Source organism: Fusarium falciforme, chromosome 5 (genome assembly GCF_026873545.1).
Source record: "Fusarium falciforme chromosome 5, complete sequence".
In the NCBI taxonomy this organism is placed as follows: domain Eukaryota; kingdom Fungi; phylum Ascomycota; class Sordariomycetes; order Hypocreales; family Nectriaceae; genus Fusarium; species Fusarium falciforme.
In genome coordinates this window covers 1,858,215-1,876,828 of record NC_070548.1, presented here as the reverse complement: position 1 = coordinate 1,876,828, position 18,614 = coordinate 1,858,215, and the positions used below count along the sequence as shown (strand labels likewise).

At 53.9% G+C, this 18,614-nt stretch overlaps 6 protein-coding genes across 6 annotated transcripts; 3 read left to right on the top strand and 3 right to left on the bottom strand.

The window, feature by feature from the left end:
• Window positions 1-587: 587 nt before the first annotated feature.
• NCS54_00680400 (E3 ubiquitin-protein ligase) lies at window positions 588-3,416 on the top strand (the record flags this gene model as incomplete). The annotated part of the gene is made up of 7 exons (XM_053152249.1): window positions 588-619; window positions 729-748; window positions 808-846; window positions 900-1,005; window positions 1,059-1,195; window positions 1,248-3,267; window positions 3,317-3,416. 7 exons carry the CDS (start codon window positions 588-590, stop codon window positions 3,414-3,416), a joined length of 2,454 nt encoding a protein of 817 aa, XP_053008224.1.
• A 1,272-nt stretch (window positions 3,417-4,688) lies between these two features.
• NCS54_00680300 (NADH-ubiquinone oxidoreductase 19.3 kDa subunit, mitochondrial) lies at window positions 4,689-5,691 on the bottom strand (the record flags this gene model as incomplete). The annotated part of the gene is made up of 3 exons (XM_053152248.1): window positions 5,544-5,691; window positions 5,248-5,425; window positions 4,689-5,139 (listed from the first exon to the last, which is right to left on the bottom strand). The coding sequence occupies exons 1-3, from the start codon at window positions 5,584-5,586 to the stop codon at window positions 4,689-4,691; spliced, it is 672 nt and encodes a 223-aa protein (XP_053008223.1). The 5' UTR covers window positions 5,587-5,691.
• Window positions 5,692-7,009: 1,318 nt separating this feature from the next.
• On the top strand, window positions 7,010-9,243 carry NCS54_00680200 (Rab-GAP TBC domain-containing protein; the record flags this gene model as incomplete). Its single annotated transcript, XM_053152247.1, has 7 exons — window positions 7,010-7,051; window positions 7,139-7,168; window positions 7,257-7,285; window positions 7,345-7,491; window positions 7,553-8,001; window positions 8,049-8,935; window positions 8,986-9,243. The coding sequence occupies 7 exons, from the start codon at window positions 7,010-7,012 to the stop codon at window positions 9,241-9,243; spliced, it is 1,842 nt and encodes a 613-aa protein (XP_053008222.1).
• A 765-nt stretch (window positions 9,244-10,008) lies between these two features.
• Window positions 10,009-11,844, bottom strand: NCS54_00680100 (Hypothetical protein; the record flags this gene model as incomplete). The annotated part of the gene is made up of 1 exon (XM_053152246.1): window positions 10,009-11,844. One exon carries the CDS (start codon window positions 11,842-11,844, stop codon window positions 10,009-10,011), a length of 1,836 nt encoding a protein of 611 aa, XP_053008221.1.
• A 2,023-nt stretch (window positions 11,845-13,867) lies between these two features.
• Window positions 13,868-14,588, bottom strand: NCS54_00680000 (Polyadenylate-binding protein 2; the record flags this gene model as incomplete). The annotated part of the gene is made up of 3 exons (XM_053152245.1): window positions 13,868-14,111; window positions 14,169-14,425; window positions 14,481-14,588. 3 exons carry the CDS (start codon window positions 14,586-14,588, stop codon window positions 13,868-13,870), a joined length of 609 nt encoding a protein of 202 aa, XP_053008220.1.
• Window positions 14,589-15,302: 714 nt separating this feature from the next.
• NCS54_00679900 (Hypothetical protein) lies at window positions 15,303-18,273 on the top strand (the record flags this gene model as incomplete). Its single annotated transcript, XM_053152244.1, has 5 exons — window positions 15,303-15,346; window positions 15,422-15,724; window positions 16,916-16,956; window positions 17,008-17,171; window positions 17,224-18,273. The coding sequence occupies 5 exons, from the start codon at window positions 15,303-15,305 to the stop codon at window positions 18,271-18,273; spliced, it is 1,602 nt and encodes a 533-aa protein (XP_053008219.1).
• Between the last annotated feature and the right edge of the window lie 341 nt (window positions 18,274-18,614).

Here is an 18,614-nt window from a genome sequence, read left to right as displayed (position 1 = left end):
TATCATCCTGGTGGCATCCATGGAGGTACCTTCCCCCCTCCCACCACCACCTGCACCGCTGAGAACTATCCCCGTCTCGTCCAAGGCCCCATCCTCCGCCGCCCTCACGTCCTCCCATCATCATCAACACCAACCACGACGCAGATACTCTTTCACCAGCCCACTCGTGGCGACGTGGGAACTACCTAGCTATCGGCCGACCTACTTCCGTCTCTACTCCTCTCCAAAAACAAAATTTCTTCTCTCGCTGTCGCGCTGTCCTCGTCTCTTTGGCTTCAAAACGCCCTTCTCGCGTGTCTATTCTCTTCCCGTTCCGGCCGCCGCCTCCTCGCTTTGGAAGCGGGGAGTCCGTGTCTGGTCTTTAGGCCCGCCGCCCGTGCACAGCCTCAACCTCCCCCCATTGCCCCAACTCCAGCGTCGTCAACTTTCTCCAGCCGAATCCTCCTAGTCGATCCCGTCCTTTGAACGCCTCTCCCTGATAAGGCTTCGACTGCGCGTCCTGCTCCTGCCATCAGGAAGGATATCCATCAACGTTGTTGTCCTTGCCGTGACCTAGTCCCTCGCTGCGCTGCGCAAGAGGTGACACCATGACCAGTCGCACCGATTCCGGGCTGCCCAAGTAAGTTCATTCCCAGCCGCCCATCCATCGCATCGCGTTCTGCGCCTGCGAAGGGGCATTCTGTCCATTCGGCCCCTTCACGATACATGTGCTAACGGTTCTGCAGCAGGCCCAACCTTCGGGTTACGAGTGAGTCGCTCTCGTCCTTATACCCCTCCGCCCGAGTTCCTCTGTTGACATCATCGTAGTTATCGCCGCCGACGGTCTTTATAAGAGGGATGTTTTCCGTACGTCGTTCCAGAGTAAACAAAGACTCGAGCTCCTCGTTAACACGCACCAGGCTTCCCCGACCCCTTCGCCGTCGCAACCATCAACGGAGAGCAGACGAAGACGACGACCGTCAGCAAGAGGACCCTTAACCCGTACTGGAATGAGAGCTTTGACTTGTAACGTGCCCCGCCACCCCAAACCTAGGACTTATCAGACTCACATCCTGCAGCCGTTCCAACGAAGATAGCATTTTGGCAGTTCAGGTCTTTGACCAAAAAAAGTTTAAGAAGAAGGACCAAGGTTTCCTGGGCGTCATCAATATCCGAGTTGGAGATGTCATGCCCGAACTCAGTGCGGACGCTGACGGTCAGTTGACCTGTGCCACCTCCTCGACACTTGGAACACCCTGCTGACATAGACATGCGCCTTTCAGACCAGATGCTTACACGAGACCTGAAGAAATCAACCGATAACCTTGTTGTCCATGGCAAGCTAATCATTAACCTTTCTTGCAACCTCAGCGCCCCAGCCCGCGGTGGCCAAGCATCGTCAACTCGACCTTCACTCGGCGCCGGCCCTTCGAACCTCTCCTCCCTCTCCGCACCCCCCTCAGAGAACCGCCCAGGATCCTCCATGTCCGGACCAAATGGAGCTGCCAGCTCGCAGGTCAACCTGCCGCACCGCCCCTCTAGCATCAACTCTGTTGGTGGCGCCAGCGCTCCTGGGCCAAATGCCAGTGGGCAGCCTCGCCAGTCAAACCAGCTGAGTCCATTCGAGGATGCGCAGGGGCGTCTGCCTGCTGGTTGGGAACGCCGTGAAGACAACCTGGGACGTACATACTACGTTGATCACAACACTCGAACGACGAGCTGGAACCGTCCAACTTCGAATGGCACCCAGGAACAGCGAAGCGACAGAGAGGCGGCCACTCAGGTGGAGCGGCAGAGACACCAGAACCGTACCCTACCCGAGGACCGAACTGGCTCCAACTCGCCTACTCTTCAAGCACAGCAGCCTCAGCAATCATCATCCCCGACCGCTAACGCCGGCGCGGTGATGCACACTGGGGCTACGAGCCCAGGTTCAGGCGAGCTACCACCAGGATGGGAACAGAGATGGACCCCCGAGGGTCGACCCTACTTTGTTGATCATAACACCAGAACAACCACTTGGGTTGATCCGCGCCGACAGCAGTATATCCGCATGTACGGTGGCCAGAACAACGCCAACGGACAGATCCAGCAGCAGCCAGTATCACAACTCGGCCCCCTTCCAAGCGGCTGGGAGATGCGCTTGACGAACACAGCTCGTGTCTACTTCGTCGACCACAACACTAAGACCACAACCTGGGACGACCCACGACTTCCGTCATCACTCGACCAGAACGTTCCTCAATACAAGCGAGACTTCCGAAGAAAGCTCATCTACTTCCGTTCCCAGCCGGCGATGCGCATTCTTAGTGGACAGTGCCACATCAAGGTGAGACGGTCTCATATCTTTGAGGATTCGTTTGCGGAAATTACTCGCCAATCGGCTACGGATCTGAAGAAGCGGTTGATGATCAAGTTCGATGGCGAGGACGGTTTGGATTACGGTGGTCTCTCACGAGAGTTCTTCTTCCTCCTTTCACACGAAATGTTCAACCCCTTCTATTGTCTGTTCGAGTACTCGGCCCACGACAACTACACCCTCCAGATCAACCCTCACTCTGGAATCAACCCGGAACATCTGAATTACTTCAAGTTTATTGGCCGTGTCGTTGGTTTGGCTATTTTCCACCGCCGATTCCTGGACGCCTTCTTCATTGGCGCCCTTTACAAGATGATGCTTGGAAAGGCAGTCGCTCTTGCGGACATGGAGGGTGTTGATGCCGACTTCCACCGATCTTTGCAGTGGATGCTGGACAACGACATTTCGGGTGGAATTTTGGAGCAGACGTTTTCGACTGAGGACGAGCGCTTTGGAGTCATGACAACGGAGGACCTCATTCCCAACGGACGAAACATTGAGGTCACCAACGAGAACAAGAAGGAGTATGTTGATCTCATGGTCAAGTGGCGAATCGAGAAGCGCATTGCAGAGCAGTTCCAGGCTTTCAAGGAGGGCTTCCAAGAGCTCATCCCTCAAGATCTCATCAACGTCTTTGATGAGCGTGAGCTTGAGCTTCTGATTGGTGGTATTGCTGAGATCGATGTCGATGACTGGAAGAAGCACACCGATTATAGAGGATACACTGAGTCGGATGAGGTTGTTCAGAACTTCTGGGCGACGGTGCGCTCGTGGGATGGAGAGCAGAAGTCGCGACTACTACAGTTCACGACGGGTACTTCTCGAATCCCTGTCAACGGATTCAAGGATCTTCAGGGCAGTGATGGCCCCCGACGATTCACGATTGAAAAAGCAGGAGAGATTACCAACCTACCCAAGGCACATACTTGGTAAGTCCAGTTTGATATTTCTGAGTGAGGCAAGACTAACGGCAAATAGTTTCAACCGACTCGACTTGCCCGCTTATAAGAGTCTAGAAATGCTTCAACAGAAGCTCACGATTGCTGTTGAAGAGACAATGGGCTTTGGCCAGGAGTAGACGAGACGACAAAGGCGCCACTGTTTGGTGGAGATATTGAACTTGCAACATTTACACTACCTATAGGCGACTGCTGTGGCGTTGCCCTTCAAGACAGCGACCTCTTCTCTCTGCCCCTTCCTCTCGCTCACACGCACACAAACTGTTTTGGGTATTTGCTTTGGTTCAAAGAGTGGACAGACCTGGGTCGTTTGGCGCTGGTGGATTAATTGACGTTCAACATGCGATTGATGCAACCCCTGTTTCCCTCTCTGCGCCAGCTCGGCAGCGTAGCGTATAGACCAGGGACGGCATCCAAGCCTCGTCGCCCGAGCGGACGAGATGGGCATGCCTCGTTGGGTCTGCTCTGTGGTGGGACGCCCTCGTGGGCATTGTGGAATTCTTACTCTACGGCTGGATCGAGGTGGACACCAGAATCGACGGGGGCCCAAGCATGGATGGATGGTGATCGATGCTGTTTTGACAAGTGGAAAAGAGAGTCTGTACCTCTGTGTATTACGTACGATGTCGGCGGACGAGACGGATGGAGACAGCGAATTTAGGCGGAGGGAAAGATAGGGTTCACAGCGCCTCCTTTTTTAACATTCATCATATACTATACAAGAACGTTCACTACGTAGATGCTGTGTCTTTTGAGTGTGTTGTTGGTTGTCGACTGTCCCACCGTTTGAGGTATCAAAGCACCTTGATAGATAGAGTTGTGACTGTTGAGATAGATACGCATCTCTAACTCGGATGGAGGAGTGTGACATCATCACCAGATGCCTATTGCGTCTTGAGATATCCCGGACCAAGGTGATTGCTGCAAAGAGCCCATGTCAAGTAGGGACGGTATTAGCTGGCTGATTGATTTCAAATATTGTTGTCATCTTCAACATTGGTGAATTGGCAATTCCCAAGTCAGCCCCTCAACTACGAATCACAACCCAGGCATATCGCCTCCGCATACCTGGCCCGGCGTGGTGACAGAGTGGTGTTGTACAAAATTGCATTTCCTTCTACCATTCTACCGGCGGGAACCCCAGTATGTACACCCGGTAACAACAAAAGAAAGACGTCTTTGGTGCCGCCATCCTCTTTACACGGCCTCTTTGATTCCTCTCCTGGACCAATGCACTCCAAAATCATCCAAATCCCGACAGAATGGCTGACACCAGCGTCTCGGTGCGTCTTCTGCCCCAGCCCTGCTGTCCAATCCTTCCTTTTGCCTCGTGGCCTGTCGTCCAAAACCAAGGGGGCAGGCAACTCCTCAACCATGCTCACTCCATCTCTTCATCGTCGGTACCACATGCGGGTGATCTTGGTGTTGCGCATCTTGCGCTGGAGCTGGAAGATGCCGTACATGAGGGCCTCGCTGGTGGGGGGGCATCCGGGGACGTAGACGTCGACGGGGACGATACGGTCGCAGCCGCGGACGACGCTGTAGCTGTAGTGGTAGTAACCTCCACCGTTGGCACAAGAACCCATGGAGACGACCCAGCGGGGGTCGGGCATCTGATCGTAGACCTGTCGGAGGGCGGGAGCCATCTTGTTGGTGAGGGTGCCGGCAACGATCATGACGTCGGACTGTCGGGGAGAAGCTCGGAAAATGATACCGAGACGATCCTGATCGTATCGTGGGGTGGAAAGGTGCATCATCTCGACGGCGCAGCAGGCAAGACCGAAGGTCATGGGCCAGAGTGAGGACTGACGAGCCCAGTTGGCTATCACATCGAGGGTGGTACTGCGGGGGGTTCAATTAGCTCGAGGTCATGGATGAGGACGACGCAATTGGGTTCGGAAAAGACAAATATCGAGAGGTTCGAGTATCGTAAAGGGACGGGCCACGTACAGGGCGTATTGGATGACGCTCTTGGTACCCTCCTCACTGGGAAGAGGGACCTCCTTGCGGACCTTGGCAAGACCCGACGAGGCCGAATGGGTCTGCAGGGCACTGGCATCGCGACGAGAATTGGTCGAGAAGGCGGCGGCGGTGGTTCTGAAGGGGGCAATGGCCATCGAGGGCTTGACTGCGAGGCGGTTAACGAATGTCGACATCGCGACGGGTCCCATCTCCGAGCCAGCGTCACAAAAAACCCGCCGGGCCGGGGAGGGATTGTATGTCGCTCTCTGCTGGAAAACACGCACCTCGGAGGGCCATTGCGGCCGCGGATCGCGAGGCGGGAAGCATCTTGCGAGAGTGGACGAGTCGGCGGACGAGGCGGCCTCGATCACTCGGGTTCAAGAGGAGGGGAGATTGGGTGCGAGGATCGAGAAGGGCGTTGGCAAAGGGAAGCTTTCGGTGCTCGAGGAGGATGGGATTCGCCTCTCTTTGCTTGCGGACCAGGAATAAGACGGCTCTGATTGGTCCGAGGTGAGCTGGAGAGTCCGGGGATTAGCCGGTTCGGTCTGGTGATGGATAACCTCGGCGGCGATTGGTTGTGGGGTGTTAGTGCAAGTCGTTAACAAGTGGGAATTAGGAGTCGATGACATGGACGATTCGATTGACGTCTCTGAAACAATCTTGACAAGTATTTGAGGGAGCAGATATTTTGTGCATTCGTTCTAACATCTCAACGTGAGGACAAACAAACAGGTAGCGAAGCAGTTGAAAGGAACCTTCTTTGGCTCTTGACATGACGATCGAAGAGAATCAGTAGAAGAGACCGTCCTGTCCCGAATAATTTCCTTCTACTCTGGGTTATCGTATGTAAAATGAAGAGACCTAATAAGAATTCTCTTAGAAAAGCTATCCTCACTAGCATGCTTTCTTCCCTGTTCATCTATCGTAAAAGTACTGTGCACAGCATTTCATGTTCCTTGTTCCCAAGTACATACCTCAACGGTTACCGCCATCAGCATCAATCAAGTTACTACATGTCACTCTATTCATGATCTTCCCATGGAAGGCCACGCCTGTATCTGTGCCAGCACTTCCCATGTATTCGGGCAGTTTTCGCAAGTCGAATGCAAGGCTACAATAGTTGGGCGGCACAATGCAATTGTCCAAAAGGTTGATGTTGCACACCCACCGGCTAAAACATTCCAGGTGGCTTGCAGCAACATCATAACGGTAACACATCCATCAAGCACCACCTGGATAAAGTGCAACAGGAGCCCAGCAGCAAATACGAACGGTTGAACCTTTTTGTTTCTAATTAAATTTACGTTTTGAGGTGCAACTTAGATACTTCCATGAGCACATCGACGGGACCCATTGCTGAGGGGTGTAGAGCAAATATTTGAAAAGTTAACAACATGGGTCCGAATTACATATTGTAAATAGTTATAACAAAACATCCTTTTAAAATAACCGTTATAATTATTATGATATATAAAATTAAATCCATTACTACCTTGGAAGGTTTTCTATATTATAAAGATATTTTATGACTAAAAATTAGCCTAGGCTGCCCAGCCAAGCTAAGGCAATCTAAAACCTTGGAGCTCAGCCAGTCCTCGCCCGCCGCACCCCCAGTCTCATACAGTACCCAGTCAGGCGCCTGTCGGTCCTCGACAACCTGCAACTCCCAACCATCGCGTCGCATCCATCACAGTTGCAAATAAAACAGACCATCTCTGGCCTTGTTTTTGCAAGGCCAACACTCTTAGCCATGTGGTCCTCCTCTGGGAGCAGCAAGAAGCCCGCTCAGTCGGTGAGTTTTGCCCGCCCTCTTTGTCCTGTCCTCGAGCTTGATGATGCTCACGAGACTCGACGTAATCGGTGCCCTCCTTGCTAACAGCCCCACCGCCGCAGGAGATGGTCCAACTCGGTATGTGCTTGCGATTCCCTCTCCCCACGGGGTCGAGGTGTTTTGAGGTGCAGATTGCTCGTAACAAGGCCGAATGTGCTGACGATAGATCAATTGCTGCTTGACAGATCGCTCAGAGTATGTCTTGTCCTGTCCTGGCTGTTGTCTGTGCTCGCGCGCTGAAGCATCTCGACCAGGTCCGTATCGCCATTCTGGAGACCGCCTCCAAGAGACAGCCACAGTTCTACCCCTAAGAGGAGTATCACGTCGCCTGGAGGCCATGGCTCTGGCCTCGTGGTCGGCGCCGCCTATTCACATGCCGATATTCTCAAGTTTGACTCCCTGTAAGTCGTCGACCTGGCCGTGAAACATCATGTTCTCTGCCCGCTGATGCCAACCGCCAAGAAACCCATCCAGCTCCTCTCGACCAAAGACCCCCCCTTCTTCCTCCTCAACCAAGATTCGAGTCCACGAAGCTTCTCCCCCGCCACGTACAACCCCGAGCAAGGCATCGTCGCCGCCCTACAAGAGTTACATCAACTTCCTCTCCAACACCAACGATGACTGGAAGGCGGACGAAGACGATATGATGGACTACGAGGACGACGACGGTGATGACTTTGGACTGCCCAGTCTTTCGAGCATGAAGAGGAGGTCGCGGCGCATCGCTACGCAGAACAGGGCCGAGTCAAGTACGTTATCGCCGACTACAGAGGAACCTCCCGATGCCCTTCACTCGAGACGGTATTCAAATAGCGCCGATATCGCTGTCGAGCGTCCCGCGCCTACATATCCCATGCCCAAAAAGAGCGAGGGCAAGATCCTCCGACCTCAGTATAAGGAGATCCTCAGAGGTGTGTCATGCAGATGGATCAAGATGGACATGGCTGATCATGAATAGACCCTGCCAACGCCCTGCACCTCATCAACTACCCAACCGTCCCCGCGAACGCTACACCAAAGGAAGCCGATGCTATTAATTCTCGGATCACCCGTATCAACAAGTTCAAGAAGCTCCTCCAAGCCTCTACTATCTCACTGCCCGACCTGAGGTCGCTGGCCTGGTCTGGCGTGCCCCAGGAGGTCCGCGCCATGACCTGGCAGCTCCTTCTCAGCTACCTACCTGCAAACAGCGAGCGCCGGCTCGCCACATTGGAGAGGAAGCGCAAGGAGTATCTCGATGGCGTACGTCAGGCCTTTGAAAGGGGCGGTGGAAATGCTGCGACCGGTACGACTAGCACAGCCCCTACAGGCAGGACGCGGGGCTTGGATGAGGCAATCTGGCATCAGATCAGCATCGATATTCCCCGAACAAACCCGCACATCGAGCTCTACAGCTACGAGGCCACTCAGCGGTCGCTGGAGCGCATCCTCTACCTGTGGGCGGTGCGACACCCGGCCAGCGGTTATGTTCAGGGCATCAATGACCTGGTGACGCCATTCTGGCAGGTCTTCCTTGGTATCTACATCGGGGACCCCAATATTGAGTCTGGCATGGACCCAGGACAGCTCCCCAAGTCGGTTCTTGACGCGGTCGAGGCTGACTCCTTCTGGTGCTTGACCAAGCTGCTTGATGGCATCCAGGATCATTATATTGTGGCTCAGCCTGGTATTCAGCGCCAGGTTGCTGCCCTCCGTGATCTCACAGCGCGTATCGACGGCAATTTGTCCAAGCACTTGGAACAAGAGGGTGTAGAGTTTATTCAGTTCAGTTTCCGCTGGATGAACTGTCTCCTGATGAGAGAAATTAGTGTCAAAAACACTATCCGCATGTGGGACACTTATCTGGTTCGTACCTATCCTATTCACACTCATTTCAAACCTAACCATCTGTCTAGGCCGAGGAACAGGGCTTCTCCGAGTTTCACCTCTACGTCTGCGCCGCCTTCCTCGTCAAGTGGTCCGACAAGCTCGTCCGCATGGACTTTCAGGAGATCATGATGTTCCTTCAGTGCCTCCCCACAAAGGACTGGACCGAGAAGGACATTGAGCTGCTCCTCAGCGAAGCCTTTATCTGGCAGAGCCTCTTCAAGGGCTCGGCCGCTCATCTCAAGGGTCAGCCAGCCCGTGAGCCCGTTACGAACCTGCAACTCTAGGCTCCTGAAAAAGAAAATCACCATCGTCTTCCTAGTAATTCTGCAGCTGCTATGGCGTTGGTTTCTGATTAGTGATGATGGATTGGATGGGGGATTTTGTCTCGTAGCGAAAGCGAGAGTCTGTGAGGTCAGAAGGCCTGTATATATCGGCACATTAATGAGGATGGCAATGAGGATGAGGATGAGCATGACGGTCAAACAACAGCATCATGACCCAGGACAAAGCAAGACCCAAAACGAGTCAAATGCATACGTCGGAGTTGATTCTGCTTCAAAAGAGGTTTTGTTTTTCTCCTCTATCGGTGATGGGGATTTTGGTATCATGTTTACTATTTGGGTACAAAGGCTATACCAACTTTTTCTACAGTTAGAGTATTAAGAGCGAGGGACTCCCTTCTCATCCCATCCATCTCTTTCTTTCCTGCTCGCTTGCTTGCTTGCTTGATCCTATTCATCCAACGTTATTTGGTATTGTACAGGCGGTTTGCTTCGGGTACATGGGTATGCCTCCTTCATGTATGCATGTGTGTATATGGGCGCACCCCGGATGATGATGATAAACGCCCACCCTCGCCTCGCGTATCGAATGCCATCCACATTATCCTCGAGATATCCCGCCTCTTGTGAGCGCATCATCCAACTCCGAACGCCAGGCCGTGATAATTAGTATATACGTGAGCACCCTGCAGCCAGAATCCTCAACCTGGGGTCATCCTGCCCAGGGGAGTGCCGTATAGGTGCCAAAGAATCGATTCCGCTTTCAGCTCATCGATGAGATTCCACCAGGTCCTTGATGAACCCTAATCTTTCGCGATCTTCGTCGCAGACTCGCGCCCACTCGAGTAGTAGACGCCAGGTGTAGAGTGCCATATCTTCGCGCCGCAGAACCTGTCCAGCCCACTCCTTGCCCTTCTCAGCGATGTAACGGGCAGCCGTGTCGCCACCAGCCGCGTCATCGGTGAAGAACTCGAGAATGGCGTATAGGTCCTGGAACGTGTTGTCGAATGGCACAAAGTGAACCCACGGGGTAAGACGGTCATCGTGCCACTCAGCATAGACGGTGGCCTTGAGTGGCATACTCGAGGAGCGCAAGAAACCACGGAATCGAGCGCTGAACGAGTTGCCGTCAGTGTCGGGGAGGAACTTGTATTTATACTGCTCCTTCATGGGCATGTACTTGACTTCATGGAAGTAGGGGGTAAGATGGCCGCAACGATCATCGCAGAGCATGCGAGCAAAGCCGCAGTTCGCGAATTTTTGGAGCCACTTGCCAATCGATTTAGAAGAGCGATGAGTGCTGTTGTACTGATCGTGTGATGGCAACTGGAAAGTCTTTGGCTTCACACCGCCATTCTCGACGCTGTCGACATAGGTGCCGTTGAGCATCTGCATGAGCCGATGGCGGTGGAAGCGATGCCATTTATCGGCCGTGGCTCGACCGCCAGAAGCATCGCCTCGCCAGACAATGCCCGTCTTCTTGGCATGCCATGCAGGTCCCATCTTTTCACCTCCAGAGTAGAACTCATTGTCGGTAAGATACATGGCTCCAGGGATAAGCATCTCGTTGTTCATGGGAAGCTTGGATCCGCCAAACATGGGAATCAGCTCTTTAGAGGTGGACAGACTAAGAGGCTGGACGAAGCTACCATGCATCTGGCGAAGATGCGGTTGCAGGCAAGGGTCCTGAGCTGCAGTCCAGTTCTTGATATAGCCCTTGTAGGCGTAAGGGGCGTTCCAGTCTGTGGGGTAGTCGACGGGACCTTTGAGATCGGAGACTTGCTGAGCATTGCGCGACGGAGTGTTGGGGTCACACGTCACACGGGCAAGCTCCCAGTAGTTGGTTGAGCTATTGTACCACGTTGGGTCGTACGGCTGAGGCTTCTCGGCATCTAGTTTGGCAAGGCTCTTGAACTCGGTCATGACCTCCTTAACCGGAGGCATACGCCGGTTGCTACCCTCCTGATCCACAAGCTTGGAGAGCTCTTCAAACGGGACGAGAAGGCGAGGTTCGTCCATGTAATTAATTGGCATGTCAACGTCGGGCAATTCCTTGGCAAAGTCCTTGACCAGGTCGGTCCATAGCTGGAGCCATGGAACGCGGTCTTTGGTATCGCCTACGCCGGTGGCCTCGCCGTTGCGAACCTTGACAACCCAGTGCCAGGCAGATGCGCGTCGAGCGAGGGTTTGAGGGTCGAGCGCCCAGTATGGAGTCAAGTCCTTGTATATGCGATCAAAGTAGTCCTCGACAATGACGGCATCCGAGGCCATGGCGGCTTCGATCCACTTGTCGAAGCCCGGAGGTGGGTGACGGCCGCGACGGATGCGATACCGTTCGGCGGCGTCATGGAGGTTGTAACTGCGCTTTGTAAGAAGGGTCTCATGGCGTGCGCGAGCGTCGGCCATGAGCTTCTTAATCGGGTGCTTGGGGCCTATGGTGACGGGCCCCTTTGGTTCGGTAACGTCCCAGCCCTGGCTGCTGGTCCATAGTAGGTAGTTTGTGATCGCGAAGCATACGATGAAGGCGGTGCTGAGGTAACGGAAGACCAGGCGAGAAGGCCAGGCCGATAGCCATTGCTTGAGTCGCGGCCACATGACGAGCATGGGGGAGGAATTAGGAGGCGAGGCGGGGAAGTCGGAGGGTCTATGCGCGCCACGGAGGAGCAAGATATCGAAGCATCGATGGACGGGAGCTCAGCGAGCGCAGCAAGAGGGCATTGTCGGAGGCGTGGGTGAGAGGAAGGATTCGGTTCGCTTAGACTTTTGCGCCGGCCGGAGATGTACGTGTAGTGGAAGTATCGGGAGTATCGTAGAAGGCTCCGGATGCTCTTCGCAGGAGTACAAGAAGCCGAGGAATCGAAGAAAAGGGGAGGAAAGCAAGAAAGAAGGAGAAACGATCTGATTGCCTTGGTTGACAGAGCAAGGAAGAGTGAGGTGAGGTGAGTTGAGATTGTGGTGTTGAGTGGTCAGGTGGAACGGGAAGGAGTCCCGGACAAGTCAAGTCAAGCCAAGTCCCTGCCCTGTCGAGTCGAGGTCCTGGTGGAAACTTCCAAGGTTGGACTGCCCAGGAAATCGCCGCGAGGTTGCAAGTCGAAGCTTAGTGGATGGGAGGCGCTGGGAGGCTTTGATAGTTGGAAGGATGGTGCGCTAGAGCGTGGAGAAGGTCAGAAGGCCCGCTGCAGTTTTTGCGGAGCCACATGAAGCTTGACAATCAAGGGGAACAGGGGGAGCATCCATGTTCATGAGGACCTGGAGCAGGGACCGCTGCGCTGCGGGCAGGCTTCCAGGGTTCGTTCATTGCGGTAGAGACCGCTAACTGGCCCAGGTAGCCCGGTACAGTAGACGCTGCGTGCCCCGGCCATGGGCGGGCATGGATCTAATAAGAGGAACACGCTCTCAGTCGCATCCACCACCAGATGGATCCCAGTCTGGGTGCATGTGCTGATGGGGTGAATCCTCCCAGGCATTCTGCAGTGGCTGAGGGGGGACCCAGGGTGTCGAGAGAGCCGAGGACCTCTTGTTGGTTCTAATTGCGAGCATGCGCCGAACAGTTGCCAACCTGGGTAGGTAGATATTTGATTGAACGAAGTAAACGAACGCTGCGCTGTGTGTGTTTCATCAAACCCAACGCCAAAGCTTCCTCTCTCTCTCTCTCTGGTCCGCAGTGGCTTGCCGCAAAGTGCAACATGACCAACAAGGCCCCCCCTTTCGCCGCATACTACTCTGCGCCGTACCCATCACCTGCATAAAGAAATTGAAGCCCTCAGGAGCAAGTCTCCAGCCAGAATAGGGGAACCCCAAGTCTCAGAACGGCAAAAATATGGCGGTGGCCAGAGCCGTGCCCTGAGAAGTGATTGGCTTGGCGGCGTCAGTCTCGGCCAACAGAATGCCATGTGTCTGAGATGGAAGCCTCTTTCTTGTCTCTCGGGATGTCGGGCGTAGTGCTCAAGTGGCCATTGGAGAACAGGGAAACTCCCCACAAATGCCGTCTTCGAATCCGGCTTGGTTGGTGTTGCAGATTGGGTTTGGAGGCTTCGTACCTGCGTATTAAGGTGCCGCGTTTGCCAGCTCTACCATGTAATTAGTGCACAGAGTGGCTACGCTTGCAAGGCCTCACATGACACTGACGAGGACTGCAAATATGCTTGCTTTATGATTTTAGCCTTATTAACCTAAAATATTATGTTAAAAGGATGATCAGATGGAGGATTTAACAAGAAACAGTTGCAAGCCTATTTCTTACGGATGCTCAGGGACATATATATTCCCGAACTACAGTCAAACCTTACTTCCACCTATGTTTACGGCTGGTCATGTCGGTCAAAAGAAATCAAGATTGAAAACTCCTATCCGTCCTCTGGCGTGTTGGCTATTTTATCCCCTCCCTTCCAATATACTATTATACATCGTTCTGCCTTGGCAAGAAACGCGCGCCCTTCTCCTTATCACAGCCGGGGCCCTGAACATGGAAAGAAAAAAAAAAAGAGAAAGCAGAGCATCAGTATCAAAACCCAACGTAGCCACGAGAGTTGCCATCGACCCCATGAGTCTCCTCGACCTCAATCTCGAAATGCTTGGGCTGCTCAGAGCGCCGAGACGGTCCCATGGTGGATGCACTTCCCTGCTCCTAATAGGGAGCAAAGCCTCGACCACGGCCCCGATAACCACCGCGGTAGCCTCCTCGAGGAAAGCTGCCTCTGCCGTGGAATCCTCGACCTCCACGGAAGCCTCCACGACCGCGGCCCCGGCTCATGCCTGGGATGTTGGTGCGCTTGGGTGTCACCTTGATGTTGCGCCCTTTGAACACGCTCTCGTTAAGGACGAGGGCCTGGGCGACCAGGCTGGGCTCGGTGAACTCGACATAAGCGTACCTGAAACCTCATGTGTCAGCGATCGATAGACCGTTAAAGGGCGACCTGCCAACGTACCCCTTCGGTTGTCCAGTAAACTTGTCAAGCAAGATGGTGACTCGGTTGATGGAGCCGCAGCTCTGGAAGTGAGCCTGGATCTCCTCGGGCGAGGCAGAGTAGTCGACGTTGCCCACAAAGATGCTGCGCGCATCGATCGACTCCTTGTCATCTGCCAGATCGGCGGACTGCTGTTCTAGAGTAGCCTGCATCTCTCGGAGCTTCTTGGCCTCCTCCTCCATTTCCGCTACCCGGCGCTTCATGGCAGTGATCTCTTCCTAGGGCGCCTCGTCAGTTCCTTCTTCAATCCACCTCTTTGCGCGCCTCACGCACCTCCTCGTTCGCATTCATCTCGGTTTCCGGCTCGTGCTCGTGCTCGTGCTCATGCTCATGCTCGTGCTCGGCCGTGGGCTTCTCCTCCGGTTTGCCCGAGTCTGACATGTTTGCAACAACGAGATTCGGTCTAACAATAGGTATCGAGTCGAGGAGGGATTCTGCGTGAGTAGGCGTTAGCGGATGTTGACTGGTCGCAAAGGAGCAAAAGGCGTCCATCGGAGATGCAGACGCGCCCTTGTCGTCATGGACGTCGCAAGCTGCAGAAAGGATCAGAAGACACAAGACCAGAAGAATACGTACCACTCCAAAAAGCACCTTGCGCAACGCTGTAGAATGCAAGGCGACAAACGTCCGAGCAGTAAATCGGACAGAAAGGGCTGGTGTTGAGAGAAAGGATTGAAGATGATCAGGGCAAAGCAAGAACAATGGTGTCCCCTGCAGCCTTTTGCTTGTAGGTACTCCGTAGGCAGGTAGGTACCTATGCCTTCACTGTGGCTTGCATTCATCAGGCTGAGGAGCCCCGCCTGTTTTTGACTCGCGCCGCTGTCCTATTGGGCAACCCGGAGCTTAGTCATCACAACAACTTAGCCTTTGAGCTCCGCATCAGAACGACCACGACAGATCCAACACCTTCTCAACACACTCTTTGTACTCCAATTCTATCCCCTCGACTCTTTCAATCCTGCACCTTGGTCTTCACACACCCTTCCTTGACTCTACGCGTGGGCTTTGAGCCCTCGGCAAAGTTGCGCGTGACTTCTATCCGTTCGGACTCTCTTATCACGACTTGGGCCTTTGCGCCAGACCCCAGCCGTCACCATGACCGAGCCCGAGAACTTCGAGGATGATCTCTTCGCCGACCTGTAAGCCACTATCAACTCGCACATGAGCCGTCGCTTTTGTATCCCAAAGCAACATTCAAGCTGATACTCTCCAAGTTACGACGATAACGACGCTTCCAAGGCGGCACCTCCCCCCGTAGCCGCAGCTCCGCCAGCCCCGGAAGTCCAACCAACCAACACCAATAACAATGATCAAGACGGGTCGTATCAGCATCAAGACGCGGGAGGTGATGAACACATGATGCAGGATCAGGATGATGATGACGATGACGTCGATTTCAACCTTGGTGGAGGAGGCTCTACAGGAGCTGGTCACACAAGCCAAGTTGCTGCTCATGACGATGTCCCAACGCCTCCGCCGTACGGAACTGTACACAAGGCAAGTGCCAAGGAAGACGGGTAAGTTTCTTCTGTCCCATTCCCTGTGATTTGTATCCCCCATCTGCCCTAGAGCAAGTATTGCGGTTTGCCTTTGGTCGCGTGCTTGCAGCCTGGATTGTAATGGCAGCTGCCATTTGGCCACGTAGCAGTGGCTGTTCTGTTGGGTGCTACTCGGACATCTCGGAAGTTGGCTTGGCTGGAAAGGTTCGCGGTCAAATGAAGAGAAGAGGCGTGGCATTCAGAGACATCAACCCGGCAAGACTCAAAACGGAGGAACTATCGTCAGCCGAGTCGAGAGGACTTGGGATCAAGACTATGATCAAATGAGACGAGGCATCCAGCAATTCCAAGAGGTCTGGTCAGGACCAAGATGCTTGAGACCAAGAGGAGGATTTCAGTGTCAAACTTGGGAACTCGCCCTGTGGATACTCCCGATAAAGTCAGCCGGCCCTAGTCAAGACGAAAGACCCTGCTTCCGTCTTTCATAGCCATCAGTCGCAGAGATCTTATGAGCCAGTCAGAACGGTCAGACGTTCTCCTTGCTATAGCGAGATTTTGCAGCGAATAGCGCTCGAGGCCAGTACCTAGCAAGACAGAGAGAAGAGTCAAGACGATAGCACAAGACGAACAAATATTCGACCAAGCTGATCTGGCATCTCTCGCTGCGTTGTCTGCGACATCTTGCGACCACCATGGCGATTCATGAACAACATTCGCCAACCATCAATCAACTGGACCCCTGACCACGGGGTCGAGGGAGTTTCATATCGCCAAACTTCAACACAAAACGCCAAGAGCCGAGGGATACTCCATGAGGAACAAGTCTTTCCTGGTCCTGAACTGCCTGTCTACGCCATTATTGTCAAGCAAGCTCTCATAGCCTGCCTCGCGGATGTGGAGCCTCCTGAAGAGCAACAGACTTGACACCATTCATGTTGACCGCCCTGCCAAACTACGGCCTAAAGCACCTGTTGTCACGATATCAGATGCCAAAATCAAGCTGTTCGTGCTCAGCCCACGTGGAAGGAGAAGGCCCAAGGAAGAACTCTACATCATGACCCTGTCTGATGCAAGCCACCATGCCACAGCCAGGGAACCAACAAGCTTGCTGCAGCCAATACGACCCATGTCTTGCAACCGCCTTTACTCACCATATCACCAAATTGGGGTACAAGAGTTAATTGTTCGCGTACTGACATGTTTAAATAGTAAGATGTTCATTGGCGGTCTCAACTGGGAGACAACGGATCGTAAGTGGCCCAGAATCACCTCAGAGTACGGTGTATCCTGACCCTTGATAGAATCCCTACGAGACTACTTTTCGCAGTTTGGCGAGGTTGTTGAGTGCACCGTCATGAGAGATAGCAGCACAGGACGGTCACGAGGTTTTGGTTTCCTCACCTTTAAGGACGCCAAGACGGTTAACATTGTCATGGTCAAAGAGCATTTCCTGGATGGGAAGATTGTCAGTTGTTTCTGTCCCTTGAAGAACTTACAACAGGCTAATACCGCAGCAGATCGATCCCAAGCGTGCTATTCCCCGTGATGAACAGGAAAAGACGAGCAAGATCTTTGTAGGAGGTGTCAGTCAGGAGACGACCGACCAGGAGTTTAAGGAGTACTTTGCCCAATTCGGTCGCGTTGTGGATGCAACCCTCATGATGGACAAGGACACAGGTCGACCACGAGGATTCGGCTTTGTCACGTTTGAGAGTGAAGCCGGTGTCGATGCCTGCATCAATGTGCCCTTGGAGATCCATGGAAAGCCCATCGAGGTCAAGAAGGCCCAACCCCGAGGCAACCTCCGAGAGGAAGAGGAGGCTTCCCGACGCAACAAGTTCAGAAAGGATGGCGATCAGTCCAACCAGGGATCCATGGGCCAGCAGATGGGCAACAATGGCATGACGCCCCAGGCCATGGCCCAGTACTTCCAGCGCATGCAGCAGTACTTTGCCATGATGCAGTCGCAGATGGCCATGAGCCGAGGAATGCCCATGAACCCAGGCATGTGGCAGAACATGATGCAGATGCAGCAAATGCAGCAGCAGATGATGGGCCGTGGCGGCGGAGCCAATGGGCAGAACATGATGAACAACATGACGCCTCAGATGATGCAGCAGATGCAACAGCAGATGATGCAACAACAGGGCCAGCAGGGTGGTCAGGATAACTCGGCTGCCGCAGGAGGCGCCAGCGGAGGAGGTGGTGGTCGAGGATTCGACAACTTTAACCAATACCAGCAACAGCCTCAGGGAGGTCGTCGCGGCGGCCGTGGTGGTGGTTACGGTGGCGGCGGCGGACACGGAGGCTACAACATGGGAGGAGGCGGCGGCGGCGGCGGAGCTCCGACTTCATGGGAGGGCATGTATGACGATGTCCCTCAGCCGAACCCCAACCAAGGCGGCGGTGGCTTCCATCGCAGTGGAAGTGCCGGTGGAAACCCTGATCCCCAGCATGCACCCCCAGCCAACGCTCCTACGGGACCCAAGAATGCCGGCAAGCCAGGTGCCAACTACCGCGGAGGCGGACGAGGCGGCAGCCGTGGATACCACCCATACTCGCGATAAAGACGGACGGTACATCAGAGTTGGCGTTTGTCACGCAGGAGTCGGTTGGCAACCGGGCCTGCGGAGAAGTCTATCGGGATGGACAAGGCAACAGGTGTACAATACCACGGAACCCTTTGTTGTTTCTTGATGTTTTTTCAGGGACTCTGCATCTTATCTTTTTTTTTCCCCTTTTGTTTTCTGGCTTTCACAATGGGTGGTTTTCTTTCAGTAAAGCCAGGTTAGGCTAAATCACAGGGGTAACCAGGGAGGTGAATGAATTTGCGCGGGATAGTCTGCAGTAATTTTAACATCAAACTACCAACATATCATCCGACTATGAAGCAAGTGATCAAGTTTCC